The sequence below is a fragment of the Hippocampus zosterae genome, chromosome 10, assembly GCF_025434085.1.
Source record: "Hippocampus zosterae strain Florida chromosome 10, ASM2543408v3, whole genome shotgun sequence".
In the NCBI taxonomy this organism is placed as follows: domain Eukaryota; kingdom Metazoa; phylum Chordata; class Actinopteri; order Syngnathiformes; family Syngnathidae; genus Hippocampus; species Hippocampus zosterae.
Genome location: NC_067460.1, coordinates 7,958,946 through 7,975,885, shown reverse-complemented (window position 1 = coordinate 7,975,885; position 16,940 = coordinate 7,958,946). Strand labels below are relative to the sequence as shown.

The following is a 16,940-nucleotide window of genomic DNA, read 5'->3' as shown; positions in this document are numbered from 1 at the left end:
TGTAAATTGGGAATTTCTCCATTGTGAGAAAAATACAGGTTTTCTTATTTTTATTCTCATTATTCTTATTACTGAGCACCGATTCATAAGAATTCAAAACACTGAAATGACATCACCCACTCATGCAGGATTTCGCACATGCTAAAAGTATATTTCATGGTTTGGAAGTATACTATGAAACCTACCCCACTTCGTACTTTGGTTAAGTCTGGGAGGTGGAGTTTTTTGTGCTGGTGCCGGGCAGCGGCTGGCGATTTCCCCTGGTCCCTCGCAATTGGTGCAGGGTTATAGGATGTTGCTGGCGGCGTCCTCCCTCTCAGCCGTTGGGCTGAGACACACACGGCAGTTCTGCATGTGCCATAGTGGATGCAGGTAGACATTCGGGCTGTTTTAATTGCAAAAGAGTGTGTTTTTATTTCTTCCTCATAAATAATGTCAATTGGTTTTAATGCAGTGCAGACTCAAGATGTTGCCTTCAATAAACCTATTCATTAATTGTGCAGACAATGTTTAAATTAACATATCAGCATTCTTAATTGCCGTGCAAGTATGAAGAAAAATTTGGCCCTGAATAATAAAACAAAAACAATGATCACAACTCACCCAGTGAAGATGTGTGACAGACCCAAAATGGAGCAGAAAATTGCTCATTGTTTTTATCGTGAGCCAGTCAGTCAACAAACATGACAGAAAACTGCAACATCAAACCAAAAGCACATATGTGCATTTACAGTCAATAAAAGCCTTTCAAACACACAAAGCCAAACAAAGTAAATTGCCCCAGCATGGACTGAAGTGGGCCGTTATCCCATCTCTCAAACCTAACCCTAATTTAATCAAAGGATAATTGGTCATTAAAATGGTCTGCATATTTATTTTTTTGCCAGTTGCTCAAATAAATGGTTGTCATTTTCACAAATTTAACTGTGTTGCAAAAATCTAGTTTATTTTCTGGTTTGACAACGAACAAAAAAATCCCCCTCCCCAATCCATTTTTTCTTACCCTGCAATTGACTGAACTCCATGTCAGACTCTCCAGAGCACAATTTGAATGCTGAGCATCTGGCACGCTCAAATTGCTGATGTGCTGTGATGTACAGCTGCCTGTAAAACCACATGCTGGTAAACTATTGTACGTTTAGGGACCACATTTACTGATGAAGTCAGAATAGAATCGAAGCGAATAGAATATAGTGGTCACAGGAATGCTAAAAATCAGGGATGATATTTTTCTGTTGAGTCACAAGATAAGTGTACAGAATGAGGTTGCGAACAGGTCACACTGGTCTCATTGTGTTTAGATTTATGTTTGCAACACTGTTTCAGTGACCGCTGTTTCTCAACAATCTACTCAAGTTCAAAGTACTCAATTTGGCGTAGTGCAGATTAAATCCACTAAAAACAGCATTACACCACCTTCAACACAATTTAAACCTTTCTGACAGATTCTCAGAAAACTAAAACTCACTGAAGTGAGCATGCTGTAACTGAACTTGACTTGGGAAAAATATGTGTGGTTGGGAATGACCTAGAGGCTGACTGCAAGTCCGGTGATAGTCATATGAATACATTTGTCGACATTCTTACCTGCTGAAATACGTTCCTGGTCATATTGCAAAAAACAATTCTACTCTGTGGGATCTATATGACATGGAGAGGCATATAAATGTGTCACTATTAACGTGCGTAATCAGAAACGACAGATTTTTTTGTTGAAACAATCTTGATATATTATTCACAGATAGAAATATTTACCGTGTTACAGAGGCACTTCTCCATATCCTCTATCACAGTGTGCTTCCCAAATCACATTAGTCTTTATTGCAAACACCTTTTAAAGTGTTTTCTTTCTCCCTTTCACATCCCTCCATCAGTATTCTATATAGCGTTGAGACTCCATTTCCCATTTATCCTCCCAACGCAGAACTCGCTTCTCACAGGAATTGTTTTTGCGCAGTTTGAGTATTTTGTTGGTCAACATTGCAAAAGTCAAGTTCATTATTGCTTAGACGACGGAGCAAGAACGTTTGCATTGTGACCAAGGTCATTACTGTGATCATTTGCTTGGTTAATAAAGTACTAAGTTTGTGACGTTTAGTCACACTTCAAACATCAAAGTGTATGCAGGACAGTGGTTAAGATTGCACGATTGTCGGTGTTTATGTGTTGTCTTGTATTATTTTGTCATTTTATGTTAACGTTTCTTTTGATGGTGGCGCGGTCACCCGCAGCGGCTCCTCTTGTTGCATGTTGTCTTGAGAGGGAAAAAAAATCATCTGTGCAGCACATTTGACAATAATGTTGGATTTGACTTGATTTGACGCTTATAGTTTATAAAGAGGAGCTTTAAAAAATATTTGTCCAGATGCTCACATTTTTACAAACAATAATTGTGGCCCATGCACGTTTGTCAACCTTGGTGATTACTTGGCTTAGGGGGTTCAGTCCTATGCAGAACAGCAGTGAGGAGAGTGCATCACCTTGGTATATGCCCCCTTTTAATGGACACTTGGGTAAGTGGCTTGCCATTGGCTTCAAGTGTGGTTTTCCACATCCTCATCGAGTTCGCAACGAATGCTCTTAGGGTCCTGTTCACCTTATACAACTCCAAGCATTCAGTGATCCATGTATGTGGCATCGAGTCATAGGCTTTCTTGTAATCAATCCAGGCTGTGCACAGGCTGGTACGTCGGGACCTGCAGTCTTGTGCGACTGTTCTGTCAACCAGGAGCTGACTAAGAGAGGAAAGGTAGTCCGCACTGAAGGGCTCTCACTCCCCGAAGGAACAATAGCAGACATTGAGGACAGTTACAAGTACCTCGGTATACTACAAGCCAATGGCAACCTCAAACTGGCAACAAGGAAAGCTGCTACGGCCAAATACCTCCAGTGAGTGAGGCAAGTCCGAAGAAGCCAGCTCAATGGCAAGAATAAGACCCGGGCAATAAACAGCTATGCCCTGCCAGTGATCAGATACCCTGCAGGAATAATAAGGTGGCCAAAGGAAGAGATTCAGACCACGGACGTTAAGACCCGAAAGCTCCTAACCATGCATGGAGGGTTCCATCCCAAATCCAGCACCCTGAGACTGTACGCAAGCCGAAAAGAAGGAGGCCGGGGACGACTAAGTGTGAGAGCCACTGTCCAGGATGAAACATCCAAGCTCCATGAATACATCAAGGAGAAGGCTCCAACGGATGACGTACTCAGAGATTGTCTCAGACAATGGGGAACAGAGGATGAGGCGCTGGAAGAGGGACCATCATGGGAGGACAAGCCCCTACACGGGAAGTCCCACCGGACCATAACCGAAGTGGCTGATCTCAAGAAGTCCTATCAGTGGCTAAAGAGGGCTGGCCTGAAGTATAGCGCAGAGGCACTCATCCTGGCTGCTCAGGAGCAGGCCCCGAGCACCAGAGCCATTGAGGCCCAGATATACCACACCAGACAAGACCCAAGGTTTAGGTTGTGCAAAGAGGCACCTGATACAATCCAACACATAACTGCAGGGTGTAAGTTGCTGGCAGGGAAAGCCTACATGGAACGCCATAACCAGGTGGCTGGCATAGTCTACCGAAACATCTGTGTGGAGTATGGACTGGAAACACCAAGGTCAAAATGGGAAACACCTCCAAAGGTGTTGGAGAAAAACAGAGCGAAGATCCTGTGGGACTTCCAGATCCAGACTGACAAGATGGTAATGGTGAACCAACCAGATATTGTGATCACAGATAAAGGGCACAGGAAAGCCGTTGTAGTGGATGTAGCGGTCCCAAGTGATGGAAACATCAGAGAAATACCAAGGGCTCAGAGAGGAGCTGGAGAGAGCCTGCAAGGTAAAGGTGACAGTCGTGCCTGTGGTGGTCGGAGCACTCGGGGCAGTGACCCCCAAACTAGATGAGTGGTTGCAACAGATCCCGGGAACAACATCAGACATCCCAGTCCAGAAATGTGCAGTGCTGGGAACAGCAAGGATACTGCGCAGAACCCTCGAGCTTCCTGGCCTCTGGTAGAGGACCCGAGCTGAATGAGGGACGGACACCACCCGAGGGGTGAGATGAGGATTTTATATATATATATATATATATATATATATATATATATATATATATATATATATATTCCAACAGAGCCATGTTATCACATCTCGCCCATCTCCGCTTTGTTACAGTAGACCATTTTTCATCAAGGTGCTCTGGTTCCCCAGCACCTGACGCAAACCTTGTTTGGCCGGGCGACGTCTGAGCCGGCATGTCATTCGTTTTATTGTCTCTCATCATTGTATGAGATAGGCATTAGCCTGAAGGATCTTGCCCAAGGACCCACACTGGATGGTGTAATGTGCTCATTTTTTTTTTTCCCCCAAGCGGGATTCGAACCACCGTCTCCCGTATGCCAAACCGATGCCTTACCAACTGAGCTATCCGCTTTTTTTTGTGGTGGGGGGGTCGGGGTGGGCTCCCCCGGCCCCCCGCAGGGCAGTGACCCCCAAACGAGATGAGTGGTTGCAACAGATCCCGGGACATCTCAGTCCAGAAATGTGCCGTGTTGGGAACAGCAAGGATTCTGCGCAGAATCCTCAAGCTTCCTGGCCTCTGGTAGAGGACCCAAGCTGAATGAGGGACGGACACCACCCAAGGGGTGAGACGAGGATTTTTATATATATATACTTTCTTTTCTTTCTTTTTTGCCTTTTGTCATGTTTTGGTAAAGAACTCTGTAGATAGACACACGTTTGCAAAACAGTAATATTTTAGTAATAACCTGGCACACTTTGTTCCGCCGATTAGTCATTGACCTAATTGCAGAGAAACCTGTAACATTTCCTCTCGCATTCTACGGTCCAATTACGTTCATCTAACATATGTGCCCCTCCTCCACCCCATGAAAAATGCTTATTTCACTATTTCTCTCTTAAACACACACGGTATACACTGGTACACTCCCACACACACAGCCAAACACGCATGCAAGCATTTCTTCAGATTGCTACTATTAGCATTGTGATGTAAATGAAATGCAGTGCTTAACACATTCATTACCACCATTAATTGGCACTCTTGAGGCTATTTGTTTCAGTGACAACCTAGCAGTGTTTTCATGTTCGTATTTGTTTTTCAACAGCAAAGACGTTTAAACTGAATACAATGTTTTTATACCGTACTCAAATTTTAGGTGGCTTAATGGTTTTCTGTGAAGATCTAAGAGTAAAATATTATGAATTGGCTATTTCCCTGTCTCATGATGGTGCCAAGGTAATTCAAAGAAACACTCATCATTCTTCTTGTTATAAAATCAATAATTATTCTGAATAATTCATACAACACCTTAGGCGTGGACTGCCTCGCAAAAACCTCTTGTGCAGTACACGTTACTAATCCCCAACTACCGGTAATTGTATATCTTTTCTTTATGAAACTGTTTGATAATGAAGGTCTGTTCAAGGTCGAAGTGTAACTAAAAATAGTGCTATGAGATATGAAGAAAATGAAGAAGAATGAAGAAATTATTGTGAGATTCCTCATCTGTGTGGTTGTTTGAACCGTGTCTCTATTCCATACAACTTCAAGGCAAACACTCGGAAGAGTGTGGGTTCCGCCCTTGTCTACGGTTGCATTTGTATAAGCATAACAAATCAAGTACAATACGACTAACTCGCTTCAATTGAAATGACTGGGAATGTTGAAAGATTAGCTGAAAGAAGCACATACTGTAAAGGAGACAAATGGCTTCTAATGGCCGATTCATTGATCTCTTGGAACATTCGGACCTGCAACTGCGCTTCAGAAATATCCAGTAAAACATTGTACGTGTCCAGCACACAGCGATTTTTCTGAGGGGGGAAAAAAAATCTGACATAGTGGTGCTAAAACAGTCAGGTTTAGTCAGTATTTAGCATACACATTATTTGGCTTGATGTGCACATACGTCCCCAAGTTTTTGGAGCCATGAAAATATATCCGCTTAAAGCCTCTAGTGGCTAGAATATATCCTACCGGGTCGTTGCAGGGCTGTTTGCAAGTGCTCATGACCAACTAGCTCAAAAGCAAACAACCTTGGGCATAGTTATAATAATTAACCTCATTCAGTACGAGCCAATTCTTGACCAAGTCTGAAAAGACATTTAAAAACGTATTTGGGAGTGAATGAGTTAAGTGTTTTACAGTATGCACTGGATAGCCACTCATACTAACAGAGGCGCTGAAGTTCTTCGATGGCAGGGTAAGTCGATGGCTTGTAGCCATGCTGGATGACTACACGCCTCACTGAACTGTATTTTAGCCATGGATAAAAAAAAAATCAGGAATACAAAGAGTCTTTGCACATGTTTTCAGCAATTATCCTCAAACATGTATAATGTATTTTGAGACAAATATCTCAATTCATTTTAAACTGTCTTTCAAAAAAAAAAAAGTAGCAAGGGATATGTGGAACAACAAAAACCGACACAGGTAAAAGCATCTTGCTGATCAACAGAAAACAAATGTATGACAATGTAATGTATTCAAAGCAAAACTTCATAGTCTATTAAAAAAATGTGAAAGCTGCTGTTATATGCAATTCGTCATATTAATGTGAAACAAAGTGCACCCTCCTTTTTCTGCGTCACCACTCCTTACTCCCTGAATCGCTCTTTGTTTTTATGTCCAACGCATTTGTCTTACTTTTGGGGCAAATGGCAGTTTGAAACTTCCATTCCAGACTTCCCTTTTCACTCAAATAGTTTTTAAGAAGAAAAGTTAAGGTGCAACTCAGGTTTTGCTTCCAAATGGCGAAAGCGCCTCCTGGAGGGCTGCTGTCAAACGTCTGCAGTGAAGATTTATTGTGCACATCCCACCCTGACCTTAAGCGTGGTCCGAGAAACGGATAAGAGGAGTTGAATAGTAGGCTGCTGAATATGGTGTAGGAGTACCAAAGGTACGTGTTGTCAGGGTTTAGGTAATCAAGAGCGGGCGTGTGATGGATGCTGCGTGTCAGTAGGCGAGTGTGCACAGTTTTTATCACAATTATGTCTGATTCTGTCACTCTGCTTAAAAGCTTCAGTTTGTGTGTTCAAACTGCAGGATTAGGTACTCGTGTTCTTTTACGTCAGGAATCTCACACTCCTTTGTTTGTCGTGGGCCACATTTATCATCTGGATTACATATCACAAATTGACATTTTGGTTCAGACTTTAGCAAGCATCATGAAACTTGACATGCTTTCTTTGCTTTCGCGGGCCACATAAAATGATGTGGTGACCCAGATCAGGCCCCCGGGCCTTGACTTTGACACCTGTGTTTTACATGTATTGGAACCTCGACTCTTACACACATTGGATCGTGTCAATATGTTTAACCAACATTTTTTAGATAATCGGCGATTGGCTAGTAACCATTCCAGAATATACATGGCCCCTTACACGAAGGTCACCTGGGATTGGCTCCAGCTTACCCACAGTCTGAATGAGTTGTAGAAAATGGAAAATTGGATGGAAAATTCACTGTGTGAGGTCACTATATGAAGGTATAACAAATGGATCACAATTCAAGTGAACGAGAAAGTGAGATTTAGAAAACTGTACACGGTAGGCGACCACGATAAAGACCAAGCAGTGTCCCCAAGGGTGTTCCATCTGTTTGTGTTGTTTGACAAGAAAGGGTGGTGATTGCAAATATAGTTTACACAAACTACTTCTACAAGATACCATATTTTCTGCACTATAAGGCACAGCTAAAAGCATTCAATTTTCTCAAAGGCCGACAGTGTACCTGATAATCCGATGCGATTAGGTTACTGTCTCTTTACATTCCCAATTGAGTTGTTTCCCTGTTACTGTTCTGATGCCATCTAGAGGTGATTATTAGCAAGAACCAATTGTAACGTAAAAGGATTCTGCCTGGCACTAATTGACATGTGCATTCAGCAACACACACTCAACACACAGCCATTGCCACAACGATTGTGGGGTATGCTGCCTTGGAAAGGAAGAAACCAGTTCACTCAATCATTGGGGATGTAATAGGAGTTAAAGAATCACAGAGTACTGTGAAAGAAAATGTATTGGAAGGTTAGTGTCTCGTTTGAATGAAGTAAGTCAGCCCTCATAATATAAAAACTGGAGAACAAAACTTGTTTTTCCTAATTAAACTAAATGGCCTCACCATTTCCAATCAAGAGTGGATATGTGAAAACCCATTAATCAGTGTTCAAGTTCAACAGGATCAAAAGGGTTCACTTATATGGCCGCACAAAATGGATGCAATTGTTTTTGCAAAATGGAGGTTTGTGGATGTTAGGTAGCAATTCTGATCTTGAGTAGAAGTCATTTGACTGCTGACTCCCGTTCCAGCTTTGAGCAGCTATATAATTGCTACACTAAATAGATACTTTTACAAGTCAGTAATTCACAGTCAGCTTCAAGTATATCTCCCTGACACAAACACACAGACAGAGAAACAACAGAAGCGGCTGCTGCACTATTGCACTCATGTAATTGTTTCTTCCATTTTCATAATTGTATGCCTTGCGCGCTACAAATTTTGGGCTCTTGCATAAGTGGCCCGATAATAAGATAAGATAAGATAAGATATCCTTTATTTGTCCCACAATGGGGAAATTTACAGCCTCCAGCAGCAAGAATGTATGTAGAAAGAAGAAGAGAAAAAAAAAACAACAACAAACATCTTTCAATTAAATACAATATGCACACAAATGGATAAATCGCAGTACTATTTACAATTTACCTTCACATCATTTAATTATTATTATTATTATGATTGTTATTTTTTATTCATCAGCCTGACAGCAGTCGGTAGGAACGAGCGTCGGTATCTCTCCTTCTTGCAGCGCGGGTGTAACAGTCTCTGGCTGAAGGAGCTACCAAGTGCTGTCAGGGCGGGCTGGAGGGGGTGGGAGGGACTGGCCATCATAGCTTTTAGCTTAGTTAGCATCCTTCTGTTGCCCACCTCCTCCAGAGTGTCAAGGGAGCAACCCAGGACAGAACTGGCCTTCCTGACCAGTCGCTCCAGTCTCTTTCTGTCCCGGGCCGAGATGCTGCCTGACCAGCAGACAATGCCATAATAGATGGCCGAGGCCACCACCGAGTTATAGAACGTCTTAAGGAGTGACACCTGAACCCCAAAAGACCTCAGTTTCCTGAGTAGGAAGAGTCGGCTCTGTCCTTTCCTAATCAGGGTGTCCGTGTTTGTGGACCAGTCCAGTTTGTCGTTGAGAAGAACACCAAGGTACTTGTAGGAGGTCACCCTCTCTATGTCCATACCCTGGATGTTCATCGGTGCTGGTGAGGACTTTTTCCTGCAGAAATCCACAACCAACTCCTTAGTTTTCCTCGGGTTGATCTGGAGGAGATTCTGCTGGCACCAGTCCACAAAGTCCTTGGTCAGTCCCCTGTACTCCCGATCATCCCCTTCTGTAATGAGGCCAACAATCGCAGAGTCATCGGAGAACTTCTGAAGGTGGCAGTTTGGAGTGTCATGTCTGAAGTCCGAGGTGTAGAGGATGAACAGGAATGGAGCCAGAACAGTCCCCTGCGGCGCTCCAGTGCTGCAGAGAAGCCTGTCCGACTCACAGCTCTGCAATCTCACGTACTGCGGCCGATTTGTGAGGTAATCTATGATCCATGCTGTGAGATGGTGGTCCACTCCGGCGTTCTGCAGTTTGCCTCCCAGCAAATTGGGCTGGATGGTGTTGAAGGCACTGGAGAAATCAAAGAACATGATTCTCACAGTGCTCCCAGCCTTCTCCAAGTGTGACAGCACTGAGTGGAGGAGGTAGATAATGGCGTCTTCCACGCCGATGCCAGGCTGATAGGCAAACTGCAGCGGGTCCAGTGACGGGCTCACCAGCGGTCGAAGGTGGGCGAGGATGAGTCTCTCCAGCGTCTTCATCAGGTGAGACGTCAGCGCCACCGGTCTGTAGCTGTTCAGCTCCTTAGGGTGGGGGGTCTTGGGCACTGGGACCAGGCACGAAGTTTTCCACAGCTGTGGAGCTCTGCCCAGCTTCAGGCTCAGGTTGAAGATGTGCTGGACAATGTTACACAGCTGGTCAGAGCAGGTCCTGAGGAGCCGGGAACTGATCTTGTCCGGACCTGCTGCCTTCCTCACATTCATCTTCCTCAGTTGGTTCCTTACCTGCTCTGTTGTGACGGACAGGCAGGAACCAGGTGACATACTGGGTTGATGAGAGCTGGTCGAAAGAGGAGGGGGAGGAGAAGAAGTCCTCAGTGAGAGAGGTTGCAGTTTGTGGTTGGGGGAAGGGACAGACGACTGGTCGAAACGGTTGAAAAAATGGTTCAGTCCATCTGCCCAGGTTTGTATATTTAAACAGTTGAGGGTGTCGGCAATTTTTCTTTCTTTTAATAAGAACAAAATCCCACCAAATGAATTCGTCTCTACGGGCCAAAGTGGGATGATTCAAATTGCGACAGCTCAAATGCTGACATATTTTTTTTCACGTTCGCTTTGCATATGTATTCACATTCTCACTGTTTTCCATACGTCATCTACTTGTGACTTCTCCAAGTCACCTTGATTCCCCTGCCCATCAATTTCTGTTAATAAGAATCAATCGCTCCACTCTCCCTTGACTTTGACCCTCCAAATAATTTTGGTCAGTTTCTTCTTCCCTCATTTTCTGTGCATGTGGCTCTTTGTATCCATGTTAAAATCTAAACAGCAAAAGAAAATAAATGATCAATCATGTCTCTGCTAAGACAGATGCTGCATACTGTACATTTCATAAATGTTTCTGTTCACTTATGATCACTTTTTATACCCTTTAATGCAACATCAGTATGTGTTTTTTTTGGGGGGGGGTTTGGCGTGACAACTAGACTTAGCTTCAAATTTAGGATGCACGCTGGTCTCATAACTTCGGAGCATGAATGAAAATATTGAAGCAAATGCAAGGCTCACAATTTCTGGTGGTCTCATTTCAAATACAGATTACATTTACTATGTCTAGTCCCACAAAAATTAAAGAAAAATGCATTTCCACACTTGAGATGAGAATCCGCTATAGGCGGAGTCACATGACCAAACCCGGAAAACATTCACCGTTGACTTCCCTCGACTGCCACCAGCTGTGATTGGCTATTAACCTGAGCCCTTAGGCACGATGATGTAATTCTTAGTCAACAGCAAAAAGCAAAATGGTTGACTCCTTGAGATGGATAAAAATAGGTGGATTTTGCTGCTTAATTCATATTTCACAAAAACGCAAAATGAATCAGAACTGTGTTTAGAATAAAGTGAGCGCATGGAACATATTGTAAAGAACATTTTTGACTTGACTTTCCCTTTAATAACATTTTGCTGTTCGTCAGATGCACAGGTTCACTATTACCATTATTAACAAGAGGCAGGTCTTCATGAGAGATTAATCAGGTCGCAGACTCCATTAATTAGAGCAGAGGCACTGTTTGAGAAAACCATTATAATAAAGCACATTGCCCCTTTTAAGTTCTAGTCATGCTTGTTTTCAAGAGATCTTTCCAATATCTTGGAAGTTCTCTTTCATCAAATTTTATACACCGGTTTTCTTTCTGCACTCTACCCCGATCCATCTGTGTCATCTCTCCGGCCACCCCCTTTTCGTCTCACACCACCTCATCTATCTTTTTCTTCCATCTCCCCTCTTAAGTTAGTAGGAAGGGTGCAGATAGACTTTGAACTCCGAAGGACATGAGGCGACCGCTCTCAGTCAAGTTCAAATAGAGAAACAGGCAATGAAGAAAAGTGAGCAGGTAAACGAAAAAGAGTGAGATGGAGGTGGGCAGATATCAATTCTGTTTTCTTCTCACCGCCAAGTGCCCCAAGAGATGATGAAAAATCTTTGATGTGCTATGCTTTTGTTCTACCTCTCTCGTTTACACTTTGGTTTGTCCTCTGGTTGTTATCAGTCCTCCCTTTCCTTTGTTTGCTGGATTATTTATTGCATTCAACCTTTCCGTCAGCCAATTTGCATCAGGTAGAGACTTGGGGAAGTAATCAGGGAATACATAATTTTTTTTGCTCTCGTCAGAAATATGTGATGGAGATTTACTACTGAACGCCAACTTTGGATGTGAAGATTTTGCTGCTCAGTTGATGTTTGTGTGGGCAAACAACTGCTTGTGGGTAGTATGTTATCAGAGCAAAAACATGTTCGTGGAATCTGCGCATCGATTCCTAAAAACATGTCGTGAGTCGGTGTTTTGGTTTTGAATGTCTTTTCCCAATTCATGGTGTGGAAAGGCTTCCATGACTTGATTATGTTTGAGAAAGTTTTGTGAAAGCAGAGATTTGACTCTGCTAACATGTTTTGTGTTTTTTGCAGTAGTTCGGTTGCTTCAGCAAGAGTAGGAACCAAATTGGACCATCGTCCACATAAAGGTTTCTGTTAACAAATTGCACTGCGTCTTGTCCATTTTCCTCTTCTCCAACTTGAGCTGCTCTGCGAAGCCCGTAAATGGCAACACAGCGAGATGGTGGGTTTCGCAACACGTGATCAGTCATACAGTACTCTATAATTTCTTTTGTAACATCATCTTCCCTGTGCCGAAGGAAATGCAGGAAGTCGCAATGATCTTCTCTAGTAGCGAAACAGTCGAACATTCGCTTGTACACTTGTAGTGATTGCAATGGGCTCTCGATGCAATCTTGTGAGTACCCTTAGCAAGGCATTGTTGAGATCCAGGCCACTTAAGAGGATGTCGCTGAGTGCCGTACCCACATGTTTGGCACTCGAGTCAAAAAACACTTTGATGCGGTTTTAGTGGATGGTACATGCCGAACAGTGGAGGATACCAACACTGCTGTTTATGCTTTAGGTTGAGTGGGGTGCGTGGGGCAACTTCTGCTTGCTGTCACAGATTTTTGCATGAACTGCACAGTGTTCTCTCATAATAGTTTTTTTATCTCTGCTTCATTTGAGAGTATGAAGACGCTTTCATGCCTGCCCTCAATTGTTTGGTAAGCACTGTCTGGGAGGAATAAAGGGAAGGGGTGCAATCCAGCTGTTTGTCTCATCCTGATGCATTTTATTTTGCATTAAAGTGAGAAAATGTTTATCTTGCTGTGAGGGTGTGAGTTTTTTTAATCATTTGTAACCTTGATAAAGACTGATTCTTCAAGGTTGTCTATTTGTGTTGTTTTGATCTTGTATCTGCAGGACGTCGGTGCATGGATTGAGATATGATGGTCGAGCATTCATCATGTTAGTTTTGCTCGGTGCTACTCGTTTGTGTGCAGCATTTAAACACGTTACCCATAATAAGCGAGCCAAGGTCAAGGTACTGGCCAAAAGGGGCGTTGCTGCACCCATTGCACTGCTCTCTCACTTTGTGCAGTCTGAGGATATCCATACTGAAGGGCAGTATAATTTGTGTATTTGGGACTATGGGATGTATCTTGGGAGACGGTGCCTTTACATGTGGGTGATATACTGCGCAATCTCAGGTGAGAGAATTTTGGGCCAATCTTCACATTCTAGCATTGGTGGCAGTGGTACTGTTGTGTTACCAGACACAGACGCAATAATAAAGTTTACTTTGCCTCACTTTTGAAATACGGTACCTGAACATGTCTTTAAGTTATACACCTCCCTTGACATTAGAGTGATAAAAATGTTTGCGCGTGCAAGGCACTGATTACACTGCTCATCCAAAACTACATAAACATTTATGGCGTTATCCTTCTGCCGGGTTGGATAAACATTGGCCAAGCAAATTTTAGCAGAGGACCTTGGGCCACATAGATTTTGCTGTTTTGAGAGGCTGGACCTGGATGCAGAGCTGTGCTGTCTCTCACTCTCACATACTTTGCAGGTGACTTTCAAGATGACAGTTTTTGGTTTGGTTCTCGATTGATATTTGAAGCATATGTTTTTAGCTGAGTGGCATGGGAACTGATCATCATTTCCGCCTCACAGTGCAGAGGTCATGGGTTCAAATCCAGCTTCGGCCTTGCTGTGTGGAGTTTGCATTTTCTTCCCGTGCCTGCGTGGGTTTTCTCCGGAATCTCCGGTTTCCTCCCACATTGTGACTGTGTGTATGTGTCTGGTTGTTTGCTATGTGTGCCCTGCAATTGGCTGGCAACCAGTTCAGGGTGTACCACCTATTGCTGGGATAGTGTCCAGCATGCCCACGATCTTTCTGAGGATAAGCGGCTCAGATCAAGGATGAATGGATGTTTTTATCATTCAGATATACTTTTCTGTTTTTGAAAGGATTATTGTGTAAACTTTATGACAGGATGCGTTTTATCTAGCGGACGATCTTTTTATTCCGCTTACTCCATGCCTTCTGCTGTTTCTCTACTTTGAGGTACTTCGGTCTTTTTCACTGAAATCAGAGAGTGAGTACTGCTTTTTTGGTCTAATTTAGCCTGAACTGCTGACAAGAAGGAAAAGCCAGGATCTTTTAATTTGCGTAATTTCTCCTGTAAAAAGCACGAAAAGACGTAACTACTCTTTGCAAATCATTTTGATATCGCCACATGGCCACAGGGACACTTCAGAAAACCAATGCCACTAAATGCAGTTCGCCGCTACCTCCATCAGTGCAACTTCAAACTCTACAATGCAAAGCAAAAGCCAGAAAGGTCGCTGGCGTCTCTGGGTTCGAATTTAGCATAAAGCCTTCAAGCGTCTGGCAGTTGTTGTGTGCTGACTCCCATTCAACATGAGTTTCATTGCTTGATTCTGAACACAGGCAGATCTTCATTTATCAGAGGTGTGAACACTTATAAAGTTGTTTTGTTTTACTTGAGTTGAACAGTTCATAGGTCAGGTTGATTGTGGAAAAAATTTTGAAATAATTCCATGGTCTCATTTTTTTTATACCACAAATACCTAGACACCAGTGCTAGCTTTTATTCAGCTTTTTCATTTTATTTTATTTTATTTTTTATCCAGCTAGCTATAGAGAACATTCTGAAAATAGAGGAATGAAGTACACCCTGCAAATTTACGATCCTCTCCTAAAATGATATCAGAGGTGTAACTGGTGGAGTATGAGGTTTTATACCCGAGACTCACTGCCTAAAGCCCTTTGTGTTGAAGGTTATCACCGCTAATTCAATAATCTTATTGCGCCGGTGTGAATGCCCATTTCGGACATTGCAATGATCCGCTTCAGCGAGTTCTGTCAAAAAGAGACAGATGAATAAATCCCGGCTCTCCTGTTACGCCTTTGATGCACCAATTTACCAAGAAGGCAGTGTGAAGGCGACTATAGAAACGCAGGTGCGACCTTAGGCTGAACCTCCAAGTCAAAAAAAGTCTCACTGTTATTGATCGTAAAAATCCCATGATGATTCTACATTGATTCTCAGCACGAGCTGCAGGTATTGATGTTCTGTGTCAAGCAGCAGTGGCGAAAGATCACATCAAGTTGGATGCGGTGCCTCATACAACCAAAGACAACCATTGATTCCAACTCACATCTGTTGTGTTTGCATGAGCGAAGAGTGAGGTCACCCAAGTCAAGTGTTCCTAGGCTAACCCACATTGAATGAGAGGTGCTGAGAGGAAGAGGTGAAATACAGCTCAATAAGCATTGGCACGGGTGTGGCAAAACGGAAGGAGAAATGATGCAAAACAAACAATAAACTCGAGGGTGCTTGTGCAATCAATTACATGGTCAAAAAATGGTCAAGCATGCAGATGAGTGGCACAGTCAAAAGCTTTCCTGAGAAGAGGGTCAAACGCTAATGTATTGCAATCAGCATCATCTTTTATCACATTGCTCCCACTGTGGGTCCTCTGACTCTTCTGCTCAGCTCCATTGTAGTTTAATATGAACAAAAGTAGTGGGCATTAAAAAAATAAAATAAATCGATGTCATGCTTTAGCAGTTTGATTCCACCCATCCTTGTCCTCATTAGCATTGCAGATGCCTTTTTCCCAGCTGACTTTGGCCGAGAGGCACAGTGCACTCTGGTCTTCAATCAAGCAAACATGCACATTGTTGGAATGCAGCAGCAAGTCGAAACTCCTCATTACAGTCGACCTCCAGAGCAAAGAATCAAGCTCTTCCTCATAACTGTGAATCGGGCATGCTGGCCACTAACTCGGCTACCATTACACCCAATTGCTCTGTCTAAATCAACATGCTTCTTCTATAAAGTTGAAATACAATGTCGAGTGTGACATCCACTTCAAACATCTCTTCTCTGTTTCTCTGCCAGATCTGCGACAAGGAGTGGCACTACTATGTCATCAACGTGGAGTTTCCAGCGGTGACACTTTACGTGGATGGAGTGACGTATGATCCCTACCTGGTGACAGACGACTGGCCCATTCACCCGTCCCAAATTGATGTACAGCTAACAGTTGGCGCCTGCTGGCAAGGTGATCAGAATTGTTTCAGCTTCATTTTGACTGTTCCATGCTCCTAAGGAGAATAGCGTTTCTTTCATTGCAAGCCATATCAAAAGTCAGCGAGTGTCTTGCAACAATTGCTGATCAGATTGTGAGCCATGCTTAGCGAAACTAAGGCCATGCATATTTCAGTTTTTGTTTTTTTGGCTTGGCTTCTTGCCCAGAATTGGCTGGCAACTTGTCCAAATTGCACCCAACTCTCAACCAAAGTCAGCTAGGCTAGGCTCACCTGCGAAATTAAGGGCAAACAGTTACGAAAATGCATCGACAGACTGACGGATGTATGGCTTGGCCTCTGTAGCTTCCAACCAACTATATGAATCCATAACAACTGATAATGTGTATTTGCCACATTGCTTTAGAAGTACTGTACTTATAGTGCAAGGGTAGCTTTCAGAAAGAAAAATATGTATGTTATTTTTTTATTAAGAAATATTCCATCGAAACGTATATACCGGTTGTATTAAAACAACCTTCTAATAATTTACGTTATCTTTCTGTCCAAGGTGGCAGCAAACACACGCAGACACACTTGCTCCTTCTTGGCACCTCTAGCGGCATCGAAAAGCGAGTCAGAA

The 16,940-nt window shown here is 43.1% G+C and overlaps 1 protein-coding gene across 1 annotated transcript in view; it reads left to right on the top strand.

The window, feature by feature from the left end:
* LOC127609129 (calsyntenin-2-like) overlaps positions 1–16,940 on the top strand; it is a 203,736-nt gene that overhangs the window by 152,394 nt on the left and 34,402 nt on the right. The window contains exon 9 of the mRNA XM_052078868.1: positions 16,170–16,332. Within this exon, the coding sequence (XP_051934828.1) occupies positions 16,170–16,332 (163 nt within the window). The remainder of the gene's footprint in view (positions 1–16,169; positions 16,333–16,940) is intronic.